At 43.7% G+C, this 13,432-nt stretch overlaps 1 protein-coding gene and 1 pseudogene across 2 annotated transcripts in view; both read left to right on the forward strand.

Moving 5' to 3' along the window:
- The window catches only part of RUFY1 (RUN and FYVE domain containing 1), a 63,477-nt gene that overhangs the window by 14,354 nt on the left and 35,691 nt on the right, over nt 1-13,432 (forward strand). For both annotated transcript variants that reach the window (XM_054487086.2, XM_054487089.2), the window contains exons 4-6: nt 3,114-3,215; nt 5,176-5,299; nt 12,808-12,869. In XM_054487086.2, the coding sequence (XP_054343061.1) occupies nt 3,114-3,215; nt 5,176-5,299; nt 12,808-12,869 (288 nt within the window). The remainder of the gene's footprint in view (nt 1-3,113; nt 3,216-5,175; nt 5,300-12,807; nt 12,870-13,432) is intronic.
- LOC129036119 (peroxiredoxin-2-like) lies at nt 5,307-9,457 on the forward strand (annotated as a pseudogene).

The following is a 13,432-nucleotide window of genomic DNA, read 5'->3' on the forward strand; positions in this document are numbered from 1 at the left end:
TCCTGACCTCAGGTGATCCATCTGCCTCAGCCTCCCAAAGTGCTGGGATTATAGGCATGAACCACTGTGCCTGGCTGTTTTTTTGTTTTGTTTTGTTTTGTTTTGTTTTGAAGACAGTCTCTCTGTCGCCTAGGCTGGAGTGCAGTGGTGGTGCAGTCTCTCAGCTCACTGCAAGCTTCACCTCCCAGGCTCAAGTGATCTCTGCCACCTCAGCCTCCCAAATAGCTGGGACTATAGGCTGAGGCAGGAGAATTGCCTGAACCCAGGAGGCAGAGGTTGCAGTGAGCAGAGATCACACCACTGCACTCCTGCCTGGATGACAGAGTGAAGTGAGACTCCATCTTAAAAACAAACAAACAAAAAATCGTCTGCACTTTGACCCCGCAATTCCACTTACATGTGTTTTATCCTACACATGTAACACATGACAATGACACATGTGCAGAATGATCTATTGCCATCATTATTGGTAACAGGAGATCAGAACCACCCTAGTTTTTTTTAACCTAGCTAAATAAATTATGGTGCTGTCCAATAATGACACACTAAAGCTATAAAAAAAGTAAAGTCCTCTGTGTACTGATATGGAAAGATTTTCAAGATGACAGATACTTAGTGAAATAAGCAGGTTGAGAACTGCATGTGAAATACGTTAAATTTTTTTGTAAAAAGGGAGAAAAATAATTTATATTTGGTACTTGTTTTCATGTGTAGAAACATGTTTCGGAAATGAACTTAAACAAAGGACACTATATTAGTGTATAGGGGAGGGGGATGGGAAGGTGGAGGACAAGGAGACAAGTATTTATGCCTTTTAATACTTTCTAGGTTTTCTTTCTTTTTTTTTTTTTTTTTGAGACAGTCACTCTGTCACCCAGGCTGGAGTGCAGTGGCACAATCTTGACTCACTGCAGCCTCTGCCTCCCGGGTTCAAGCGATTCTCATGCCTCAGCTTCCTGAGTAGCTGGAATTATAGGCGTGAGCCACCACACCCAGCTATTTTTTGCATTTTTAGTTGAGATGGGATTTTACCATGTTGGCCAGGCTAGTCTCAAACTCTTGACCTCGGGTGATCCGCCCTGCTGGGCCTCCCAAAGTGCTGGGATTACAGGTGTGAGCCACCAAGCCTGGCCTACTTTCTAGATTTTAAACCAAGTGAAGATATTGCCCATTCAAAAAAAATTCAGCATTAAAGTGCATATACTGTTTTGTAGCCTTTTTTCCATTTATTCCACTTAATATTAGATTTTAAATCTCTTTACATATCAAATATTCATCTGCAATATCATTTTTTAAATGGCCAAATCATATTCTGTTGTATATCTAATTTTGTTTAACCCCCCTTGTGGCTGTCTTCAAATTCTTGTTACCACAAACCGTGATAATGATGAGATGACCGTCGCGAAACATACTTCTTCATGTCCGTCTTCAGTTATTTCCCTAGGATATATTACTAAATGTAGAATTTTGGTAACCTGTTGTCATCAAATTGCCACTAGAAAGTTGCACAGTTGGCCAGGCACAGCGGCTCACGCCTATAATCCCAACACTTTGAGAGGCTGAGGCGGGAAGAATGCTTGAGCCCAGGAGTTTGAAACCAGCCTGGACAATGTGGCAAAACCCCATCTCTACAAAAAAAAAAAATTAGTTGGGTGTGGTAGCTCATGCCTGCTGTCCCAGCTACTCCGGAGGCTTAATGCAGGATTATCACTTGAGCCTGGGAGCTCCAGGCTGCAGGGAGCCATGATCATGCCATTGCACAACAGCATGGGCGACTGAGCAAGACCCTGTCACCAAAAAAAAAAAAAAAAAAAGAAAGTTGTAAAGTTTACAGTCTCACCAAGCAGCACTTGAGAGGCCTTTTTTCTTTTAATGTTTAATGCAGGCCTGCTCTTTCTTTTCTTTTCCTTTTTTCTTTTCTTCTCTCTTCTTTTCTTTCTTTTCTGCTTCTCTGGAGATAATGCTAGAATACAGAAAAATTACACCTTCAAGATTGGGGCCAGGCCTGTAATCCCAGCACTTTAGGGGGCCAAGGTGGGCGGATTACTTGAGATCAAGAGTTCAAGACTAGCCTGGCCAACATGGTAGAAACCCCATCTCTACTAAAAATAGAAAAATTAGCTGGGCATGGTGGCAGGTGCCTGTAATCCCAGCTACTCGGGAGGCTGAGGCAGGAGAATCACTTGAACCTGGGAGGTGGAGGATGCAGTGAGCCAAGATCACAATGGTGAGCCAAGATGGTGTCACTGCACTCTAACCTGGGTGACAGAGCAAGGCTCCATCTCGGGGAAAAAAAAAAAAAAGATTGGTTCCACAACATTGTGAATGTACTTAACACTACTTAACTGTAAGATTAAAAATGGTTAACATGGTAAATTTTATGTTCTGTGTATTTTACCACAATTAATAATAAAACATAAAATTGTACCTTTAAGGCCACGTACAGTGACTCATGCCTGTAATCCCAGCACTTTGCAAGGCCAAGGCAGCCTGATCACTTGAGGCCAGGAATTTGAGACCAGCTTGGCTAACATGGCAAAACCCTGTCTCTACTAAAAACACAAAAATTAGCCAGGCGTGGTGACGCATGCCTGTAATCCCAGCTACTCAGGAGGCTGAGCCACGAGAATCGCTTGAACCCAGGAGGCGGAGGTTGCAGTGAGCTGAGATTGCACCACTGCGCTCCAGCCTGGACAACAGGCAAGACTCTATCTCAAAAAAAAAAAAAAAAAAAAAAAATGTACCTTTGAGCTAACCCCTTAGAGATTTTATAAGCTTCAGCACTTTAACAAGCACTAAGTTCTCTATTCGTCTTTTGAAAGAATGTTTATCCATTACACAAATCTAACCTGATATTTTCCTGTGATATTTTATGACTATAAGCAAAGCATTATCTAATTGTATTTGTAATAGTACTCAAAGGTGTGTGGTGAGCCATTTTCTCTGCCTGCCCAGGCCGTGTGCATCCCTCCCCAACCCCAAACAGCCACTCTTAGAGTATCATCTGCATTTACAAGGGTGTGTTTCCTATGTGTCTCCCTGGCTAAATCAGGTGTCTTTTCTGTGTTTGTTGTTGTTATGCCACAATAGTTGATTCTCTGTTTGAATTCTAGGACAGCTGTGGGAAGAGGCCGAGCTTGGCTTTATCTTGCGCTCATGCAAAAGAAACTGGCAGATTATCTGAAAGTGCTTATAGACAATAAACATCTCTTAAGGTATTTCATCAACCGTGTTTGCTTATCTTTTGCTTGGTAAATAATTAGAACATAGGCTGGGTGCGGTGGCTCACACCTGTAATCCCAGCACTTTGGGAGGCCAAGATCAGGTGGATTGCTTGAGGTTCGGAGTTCAAGACCAGCCTGGCCAACATGGTGTCGTATTTTTAGTCTCTACTAAAAATACGAAAATTAGCCAGGTGTGGTGGCGGGTGCCTGTAATCCCAGCTACTCGGAAGGCTGAGGCAGGAGAATCGCTGGAACCTGGGAGGCGGAGGTTGCAGTGAGCCGAGATCACGCCACTGCACTCCAGCCTGGGCGACAGAGGGAGACTCCATCTAAAAATAAATAATAATAGTCTGAGCGCGGTGGATAACGCCTGTAAACCCAGCACTTTGGGAGGCCAAGGTGTGCAGATCACGAGGTCAGGAGTTCGAGACCAGCCTGGCCAATGTGGTGAAACCCCGTCTCTACTAAAAATACAAAAATTAGCTGGGCATCCCAGCTACTCAGGAGGCTGAGGCAGGAGAATCATGTGAACCTGGAAAGTGGAGGTTGCAATGAGCCGAGATCGCGCCATTGCACTCCAGCCTGGGCGACAGAGTGAGACTCCTTCTCAAAAAAATAATAATTAGAACATAGTTCTGTAGATCATTTTGAATTAAAATAAGTGTATCAGCCAGGTATGGTGGCTCATGCCTGTAATCCCAGCACTTTGGGAGGCCAAGGCAGGCTGATCACTTGAGGTCAGAAGTTCAAAAACAACCTGGACCACATGGTAAAACCCCATCTGTGCTAAAAATACTAAATTAGCTGGGCATGGTGGCATATGCCTATAATCCCAGCTACTCAGGAGGCTGAGGCAGGAGGATTGCTTGAACCCAGGAAGCAGAGGTTGCAGTGAGCCAAGATCATACCACTGTACCTCCAGACAGAGTAAAATAAAAAAATAAGTATATAATATTTACAGAAATTTATGACTGGTTCATTTTTGATATTTATAACTAAGCAATAATCATTATAAAAGGAATGTTCTCTAGACTATGATTTACGAGGGAGGACTCTTTCCAGAGTTAAAGCTCTCTTGTAATTGAGAAATAGTTATATCTTACAGCATAGCCTAAAACCCAAGCTTTTCAGTGTTTTCAAGTCATGGCTCATTATCGAACATATCTTTACACGACAAATACTGATTTACAATATTTCACATACTGAGTAACTTTGAGTTACAGATTTTGTTCTAATGAACTAATTCTTTTTCAATTAATTTTTTATTTATAATTGATACAAAATTATACATATTTATGGGATACTGTGTGCATGTATACACTATGTAATGATGAAATCAGGGTAATTACCATATCCCTCACTTTACTAATGAACTAATTCTTAAGAGAAAAGTCTTATGCACACACACACAGTGGCCTGGATGCCACTGGATTTGGTACATTAGCAAGTCATTGCTGACCAGAGCAGTATCAGGCAGGGGATGGACCACCCCCTGCAAATGGCCGTGATAACTGGGCAGTAAGGAAGTAAAGCAACAGATGTTGCTCCGTGGGACGCAGGAAGGAGGAGTGTTATTCTTGGATGTGGGATCTCATTTTCTGTCTATATGAGCGTAAGTGGAGAAGTAGTTCGTATCAACACAAAAGAGGAGCCAGTGGAGAGTGACAGGAGTCAAGAGGCAATGAGGAGAACGGGGGTCCAGGGTCTGCATGGAGGAGTTAACTTTAGACAGGGGGAGAGGTGAGCCCATTCTAAGTCACAGGAAGAGAAGAGACGACAGGGGAGAAAAAGCAGCCGTTGAAGCAGTGAAGAGAAATGAAAGGGAGGGAGGAAATCCACAGCAGTATCTTCTGGCTCCAGGGCACAGTTGAAAAGGCAGTTCAGGGTGGGGAAGGAGTGGGGATGGTGAAGCTGTTTCTGAGCATCGCCCTTTCCTGTCCATCTCTTTTAGCGAGTTCTATGAGCCTGAGGCTTTAATGATGGAGGAAGAAGGGATGGTGATTGTTGGTCTGCTGGTGGGACTCAATGTTCTCGATGCCAATCTCTGCTTGAAAGGAGAAGACTTGGATTCTCAGGTAAAATGGAATTTTGGCTCTAGATGAACACTTTCATTAGTCCAGGGACTTTACATAGGATCTGCAAACAGGTACTGAACCCAAAGAAAGGCAAATGGCAAAGAGCCCACTGGTAGAGGACCAGCCAGGGGCAGGTGGGGAAGCAGCTGGGAAAGGTCTCGGAAGGGTGAAGAAGTTGCATAGCCAGAGGTACACACGGAAAGCTTGGCAGGTTTGGGAACAGGCAGACAGCTCTCCATGGCTGGAGCAGAGGATGCTCTGTGGGCGAGGTGAAAGTGGAGGCTGGGCCTGATTGTTAGGCCATTGGTGCTATGCTGAAGGGTGTAGCTTTTTTTTGTTTGTTTCTTTGTTTTTTGAGACGGAGTCTCGCTCTGTCTCCCAGGCTGGAGTGCAGTGGCGCGATCTCGGCTCCCTGCAACCTCCGCCTCCCGGGTTCACGCCATTCTCCTGCCTCAGCCTCCCAAGTAGCTGGGACCACAGGCGCCCGCCACCACGCCCAGCTAATTTTTTGTATTTTTAATAGAGACGGGGTTTCACCGTATTAGCCAGGATGGTCTCGATCTCCTGACCTCATGATCCGCCCACCTCGGCCTCCCAAAGTGCTGGGATTACAGGCATGAGCCACCACGCCCGGCCTGTATTTTTTTTTTTTAGTAGAGATGATGTTTCACCGTGTTAGCCAGGATGGTCTCAATCTCCTGACCTCGTGATCCACCCGCCTTGGCCTCTCAAAGTGCTGGGATTACAGGTGTGAACCACTGTGCCCTGCCTGAAGGGTGTAGCTTTTATCCCCTTTTATCCTGAGCTTTGGGGAGCTGTTGGAGTTTTTTAAAAAGTACACTGAAATGATCATGCCTGGGTTTGAGAAAGCTCAATCTAGCAGCCATTCAGGTTATGAGTTGGAAGTGGCTAAGAATAGATACAGCAAAAGCCTTGAGGAGACTAGTCTAGAAGTCCTGCAAGCCTGGATGGGGAGTAGGAAGATAGAGTCAGGAGAGATTTGGGAAGTCAGGTTGATAAAATGGCACAAAGGAGAGTAACCAGTAGGGTGTAGAGTGCTCTGTGGGAAGGACAGCCCTCTTGGGATGGGCTTTCTTCCTGCATGGGAGCTGGTGACCAGAGCTAAGGCCTAAACTCCTGGTGGCAGGGACTGTAAATGTGTGAGGGGGAATAGGCACCCTAACCCATTCCTCACTTCCTCCCCCTCTTCGGGGCATCTGCAGCTGTGGCTGGGCCACTGCCCGGAAAAAAGAGATTATTTTACACTATCTAGCAAAATTCCCAGCCGTTTTCCTGCATTGTGTTTGGTGAATCTAAAGATTCCCTGATCCCTCCATGTGCAGGTCAGTGTTTTTTGTAACCTGTCCTCCCTTTAAAAAAAAAAAAAAAGTTTGTCTTTGCATGTTGAAAAATACCTTTTTTTGAATTCAGAGAAGTATTTTTGAAAAGACACTAAACATCACACATATTCTCATTACTCTGAGACCGATAATTCAGTGTTATATTGTGGTATACACCCTTCCAGCAGATGAATAAAGGTGTGTGCATGCATGTGTGTGTGTGTATGTTTGTGTATTTTAGAGTGAGATGTTTGAAGGGTTTCTTTTTTTATGAAACCAAACTATGATTATTATTAAGCACATCATTTTGTAATTTTAAAAAATTTAACAATATGTTCCACACAGTTCTCTATAACGAGAGATATAAACCATTTAAAAGACTATGTAGTATTTCATTTTTTAACGTACCATTATGTAACCAGTACCTTATTAATTTAGATTGTTTCCATATTGTGACAATACTATTGCTGGGCGCATGGCTCACGCCTATAATTCCAACACTTTGGGAGGCCAAGGAAGGAGGATCACTGGAGCCCAGGAATTTGAGACCAGCCCGGGCAGCATAGTGAGACCTTGTCTCTACCAAAAATTAAAAAAATTAGCCGGGCATGGTGGCATGCTCTCTGTCATCCCAGCTACTCTGGAGGCTGAGGCGAGAGGATTGCTTGAGCCTGGGAGATCAAGGCTGCAGTGAGCTATAATCGTGCCACTGCATTGCACTCCAGTCTGGGCAACAGAGCCAGACTCTGTCTGGAAAAAAAAAAAAAAAACACCTATATTATAGACATCCTTGAAGTTCCCTGTACTCTTGTCCATGTATTTCCTTAGGATAAATTTGTTGTTGTGTCAAAGTATATAGGCTACATTTTGCTAGATAATGTAAAATGGACCTCCAGAAAGGTCTTCATTATATACACCCACCAGCAGTGTGGGAGAGAACACATTTCCTCCTGACACTGGATGTGATGAGCATTCTCAGTCTTTTTCAGCCTCATGGACAAAACAACTCATTATCTCAAATTTACAAGTATTTTCCTGTTTTATTTGCCATTGGTGGTTCAGCATTTGTGATTATCTTTTCATATTCTTTGTCTATTTTTGAGTTTTCTTTCTCTACTTCTTTATTAAAGACTAAGCACATTGACCCTTTTTCAGAATTATTTGTTATAAATTTTTTTTCTGGTTTCTCAGGGGTGGTTTGCCCTGTAAGTTTTTTATTTTTAATTTTTGGCAACCAGATTTAGCAGATGTTTCCTTTATACCTTCTAAGGTATTGTGCTTTGAAGGTCCTTCCCTATCTAAAAATTACCCTAACTTTTAATATCAAATGTGGGGCGCTGGAACCCAGGTCCACGCATCTGGTTGTCAGTCTGTCCAGCCTTTACCCCACAGCTTTCAGTCATGGCTCGGAAAGCCAGCCCCTGACTTCAAGGCCACTGCCCTGGTGGGTGGCGCCTTCCAGGAGGTGAAGCTGTGGGCTACAAAGGGAGGTACCTCGTCCTCTTTTTCTACCCTCTGGACTTCACTTTTCTGTGGCCCATGGAGAACATCGCGTTCAGCGACCATGCCGAGGATTTCCGCAAGCTGGGCTGCGAAGTGCTGGGTGTCTCGGTGGACTTAGTTCACCCACCTGGCTTGGATCAACAACCCCCAGAAGGAGGGAGGCTTGGGCCCCCGAGCATCCCCCACCCGCTGATGTGACGGGAAGCTTGTCTGAGGATTACCGTGTGCTGAAAACCAATGAGGGCATTGCCTACCCTGCCTCTTTATCGTCGATGGCAAGGGTGACTTTTGCCAGATCACTGTTAATGATTTGCCTGTGGGGTGCTCCATGGATGAGGCTCTGCAGCTGGTCCAGGCCTTCCAGTACGCAGACGAGCATGGGGAGGTTTGTCCCACTGGCTGGAAGCCTGGTAGCGACAATGAAGCCCAATGTGGATGACAAGGAATACTTCTTCAAACACAACTAGGCTGGCTGATGGACAGTGAGCTTGTGCCCCTACCTGGGTACCCTGTGCTGACCCAGAAAGTCCAGACCTGCCCCTCCAATCTCCACAGTCTGGGACCCTGGAGGGCCAGGCCAAGGCCTTCTGCTTCTAACTGGGTAATCTTTTACACACTTTATGTGTAAAAAATGTGTAAATTTTACACATTTTTGCCGTTTGTTTTGGCATAGTGTGAAGTAGGAATCTAAATTTCTTTTATAAATAGTTAACCAGTTTTTGCAATATCATCATGTAATATATTTTTTCTACTAATTTGAAATTCCACTTTTATAATAGGTGAAATATCCATAATATGCATTGGTTTATTTCTGGACTCTTCTGTTGTAAATCTGAATCTGTGTTCCTATTCCAGTGGCACATTCTTTTAATGACTGGAGCCACATAGTATATTCTAGACTCTGGTAGTTAAGCGCCTGCCTACTCTGCTGTACTTCTGTTTCAAATATTTCTGGGCCATCCATTCTGCCAGATGAACTTGAACAGCATTTTGTCAAATCCCAGAATAAAAACTCCATTGAGATTTTAATTAATTAATAGACATGAGTGAGCATTCTGGTCTAGTGCTGTCTTGAATGGCAGTGCCTATAGTGTGTTGTCATAAAGTATACATGTTTGCTGCTGATGTCTGAGGGGTGCTGTTTCTCACGTTTAGAGAGTGCTATTCCACTCTAGTTTACTTTGTGTTTTGTTGTTGTTGTTGTTGTTGTTGTTTTTCTTTTTTTTGAGATGGAGTCTTACTCTGTCGCCCAGGTTGAAGTGCAGTGGCATAATCTCCACTCACTGCAACCTCCGCTTCCTCGGTTCAAGTGATTCTCCTGCCTCAGCCTCCTGAGTAGTTGGGATTACAGGTGCCTGCCACCATGCCTAGCTAATTTTTTGTATTTTTAGTAGAGATGGGGTTTCACTATGTTGGCCAGGCTTGTCTTGAACTCCTGACCTCGTGATCCACCCACTTTGGCCTCCCAAAGTGCTGGGATTACAGGCGTGAGCCACCGTGCCTGGTCTACTTTGTGTTTTTTTAAGAAATGAACGTTGAATGTTGTCAGATACTTTTTTTGGATCTATCAACATGTCAACCTGTTTTTAACCCATAAATATAATTGAACTAATTCATAGGTTTCTTATTGAATACTATCCCTGAATTTCTAAAATAATCCCTACCTGATCATTGTAAACCCCTGGATTTCATATGTCTACTGTTTGGAATTTTTGTGTCTCTGCTTGTAAGTGAAACTATTCTGAATTTTCTGTACTGCCTTTGCCACCTTTCGGTGTCAGAATTATATTAGCCTCATAAACTGGAAGGCCAGGCGTGGTGGCTCACACCTATAATCCCAGCACTTTGGGAGGCAGATCATGAGGTCAGGAGGTCGAGACCGCCCTGACCAACATGGTGAAACCCCATCCCTACCAAAAATACAATTAGGTGGGCATGGTGGTGTGTGCCTGTAATCCCGGTTACCCAGGAGGCTGAGGCAGAAGAATGGCTGGAACCTGGGAGGCAGAGGCTGCAGTGAGCTGAGATCGCACCATTGCACTCCACTCTGGGCAACAGAGCAAAACTCCGTCTCAAAAAAAAAAACATAAAAATAAAATAAACTGGAAAATAGCCTTCCTTTTCTTGTTTTCTACCACAGTTGATTAGATCAGGAATTACTTTTTTCTGTGCAGGCTTACTAGAACTTACTGGTATGACCACTTCACCCTTATGCCTTTTTTGGTCTTTGTTCTTTGACCACTTTAACTTTTAGCATAGTTTTGATCAATTTATTGGTTTCCTAAGTCTTAAGACAATTTTTAAAGTCATTTATAATTTTTTTAGAAACCATTTCATTCAGATCTACTAAGCTAGAGTTGTATAAAAGTATTCTCTTACAGCTTTTGAAAAATCTCACTGTTCGCATTTATAATGTGTATTTGCTAAATATTGATAACACTTAGTAGAAATTTGTCTACTTGGTTGAACTTTGACAAACCAGCTCTCTTATTTATCAATTCTACTTTGGGAGTAGGGCTTTATTTGCTTTCTAATCCATTAATTTTTGCTTTGGGTATTCTTTCTCATCTTTCTATTGGTTTTTTCTGGCTGTATTTTTTTATGATTTGGTTTTTTATTATAAAAGAAATGCTTGCTTGTTGAAAAAAGTTAGGCAATACGAAAGTATATAATGTGAAAAGGGAAGTTGAACCTCCTCTTCTCACCCCACCCCCCACCCCAGCCGCAGTCCTCCTCCCTTTCCCACAGGTGATGGTAAAGATTCTGGGGAAAATTTTTCCAGAAGCTTTTCTATTTTTTCTATACATTTATGTTCACATAGGTTTTGTTTTAAATTAAATATTTTCTGGTCTTCTATTACTGTGTAACAAGTCAGCAACAGCACTTAAACAATAACAATCACTGTATCTTTCACAGCTGGGGGCTAACTGGGTTCAGCTAGTCGGTTCTTGTTCAAGAGCTCATGTGATTACAGTCAGGTGATGGCTGGGGCTGAAATCACCTGAAAGCTTGCTCTCTCCGGCGTCTGTCTGCTGTGCTGAGAAGACCAAGGAGCTGGGGACTGGAATGGCAGGGGTTTCTTGGACATCTCTATGTTTACATGGTGGAAGCTGTGTTGCCCTTTTTAACCTAGCTGCAGAAGTCACACGGCATCATTTCTACTGCATTTTACTCATCAAGACAGGCACTAAGACCTCCCAGAGTTGAAGGTTGGAAATATGGATTCCTTTTGGTAGGTGTGTCAGAGAGGTTGCAGACATGTGTTAGAACCATTACACATAGCCTTGGTTGCAACGTAAGTAGGATTACTATAATGAGATTGTACATATGATTCTTTGACTTGAAATTGTATCCCGGAGTTTTGTTGTTTTGTTTTGGCAGTGTCTCACTCTGTCACCCAGGCTGGAGTGCAGTGGCTTGATCTCAGCTCACTGCAGCCTTAACCTCCTGGGCTCAAGCAATCCTCTCATCTCAGTCTCCCAAGTAGCTGGGACTACAGGCACATACCACTGCACCCAGCTAATTTTTGTATTTTTGTGGACACAGGGTCTCACTGCGTTGCCCAGGCTGGTCTTGAACTCCTGAGCCCAAGCCATCCACTCACCTCAGGCTCCCAAAGTACTGGGATTACAGGCATGAGCCACCGTGCCCAGCTTTTCTATATTTCTGCAAATGTATCTACTGCATTCTTTGTTATAGTTGCATAGGTTCTGTGATATGGCTGTAACATGATTGATTTCAACTTTTCTCTATTGATTAACATTTAGGGTACACCCAGTTTTCCTGTATTTCAGATAAGAATGACCTCACTTATTCATTCTCAAGTACTTTATTTCTTGGCAAAGCCGTTGATGTTTAGATGTGTAAGGGGTCTTGGTTCTCCCTTGTACCTAAGGGATGGAGAATTTTCCTGAAATACTGATTAGACATTTTACCAAGATTTGGGGGAAGAAGGACTCAGAAATGTCAGTTAAGGTCACCACTTTATTTTTATTTTATTTTATTTTATTTTATTTTGAGATGAAGTCTCACTCTGTTGCCCAGGCCGGAGTGCAATGGCACGATCTCAGCTCACTGCAACTTCCGCCTCCCAGGTTCAAGCGATTCTCCTGCCTCAGCTTCCCAATTAGCTGGGATTACAGGCACCTGCCGCCATGCCTGGCTAATTTTTGTATTTTTAGTAGAGACAGGGTTTCACCATGCTGGCCAGGCTGGTTTCGAACTCCTGACCTCAGGCAATCCACCAGCCTCGGCCTCCCAAAGTGCTGGGATTACAGGCGTGAGCCACCACACCCGGCCAGGTCACCACTTTAGAGATCTAGAACTTTTTATTATTATTATTATTATAATAATTACTTTGTACACAAATAATTTTGTTGATCTTTGTAAACAATGTGATTATTGAATAAACAGAGAAAACTAAACTAGGTCGTGAAATTTCAGAATAGTCTCTGAAATCTGATATCTAGTAAGTTTTTCTTCTAGAAGGTGGTAGGGTTAGGTTTTTTTGGTTTGTTCAATTGATTTCCACTTCATAGAGCTGGTTGACCTAACTAAATGTTCATAGGAAAGAGATAAGAATGTAAATACCCTGCATTTCAACGGTTGTAAGGTTTATGAAAAATAGGACATTTTATTTAAACTTGTGCATTTTATTTCGTTTAGGTTGGAGTAATAGATTTTTCCCTCTACCTTAAGGATGTGCAGGATCTTGATGGTGGCAAGGAGTAAGTACTGCGTTGTATGATGTCCCTTTTTTTTTTTTTTTTTTTTTTTTTGAGACAGAGTCTGGCTTTGTCGCCCAGGCTGGAGTCCAGTGGCACAATCTTGGCTCACCGCAACCTCCGCCTCCCGGGTTCAAGCGATTCTTCTGCCTCAGCCTCCTGAGTAGCTGGGACTACAGGTGTGCGCCACCATGCCCAGCTAATTTTTGTGTTTTTAGAGACGGGGTTTCACCATATTGGCCAGGCTGGTCTCGAACTCCTGACTGTGATCCGCCCGTCTCGGCCTCCCAAAGTGCTGGAATTACAGGCGTGACCCGCCGCGCCCAGCCACGTCACATTTTTAATAAAATTCTGTCAAAGGCTGGTCTTTGGGCCTAGCCGAGCGCCGGGTCTCCCGACGGAAATTGCCAGAGGAGGCCCCGAAGGCGGGCGTGGTGGGTCTGGAGGGGAGGGCGGGGGTGGGGAATTTCGGCCGAAAGAGCAAATCTGGGTTGGACTGTGTGATTGGGCCTGGTGTGGGGGTGGGCAGGGCAGGTTAGGTGTGTCTGCTCCTTTCACACTCACCG

Source organism: Pongo pygmaeus, chromosome 4 (genome assembly GCF_028885625.2).
Source record: "Pongo pygmaeus isolate AG05252 chromosome 4, NHGRI_mPonPyg2-v2.0_pri, whole genome shotgun sequence".
NCBI classification, from domain to species: Eukaryota; Metazoa; Chordata; class Mammalia; order Primates; family Hominidae; genus Pongo; species Pongo pygmaeus.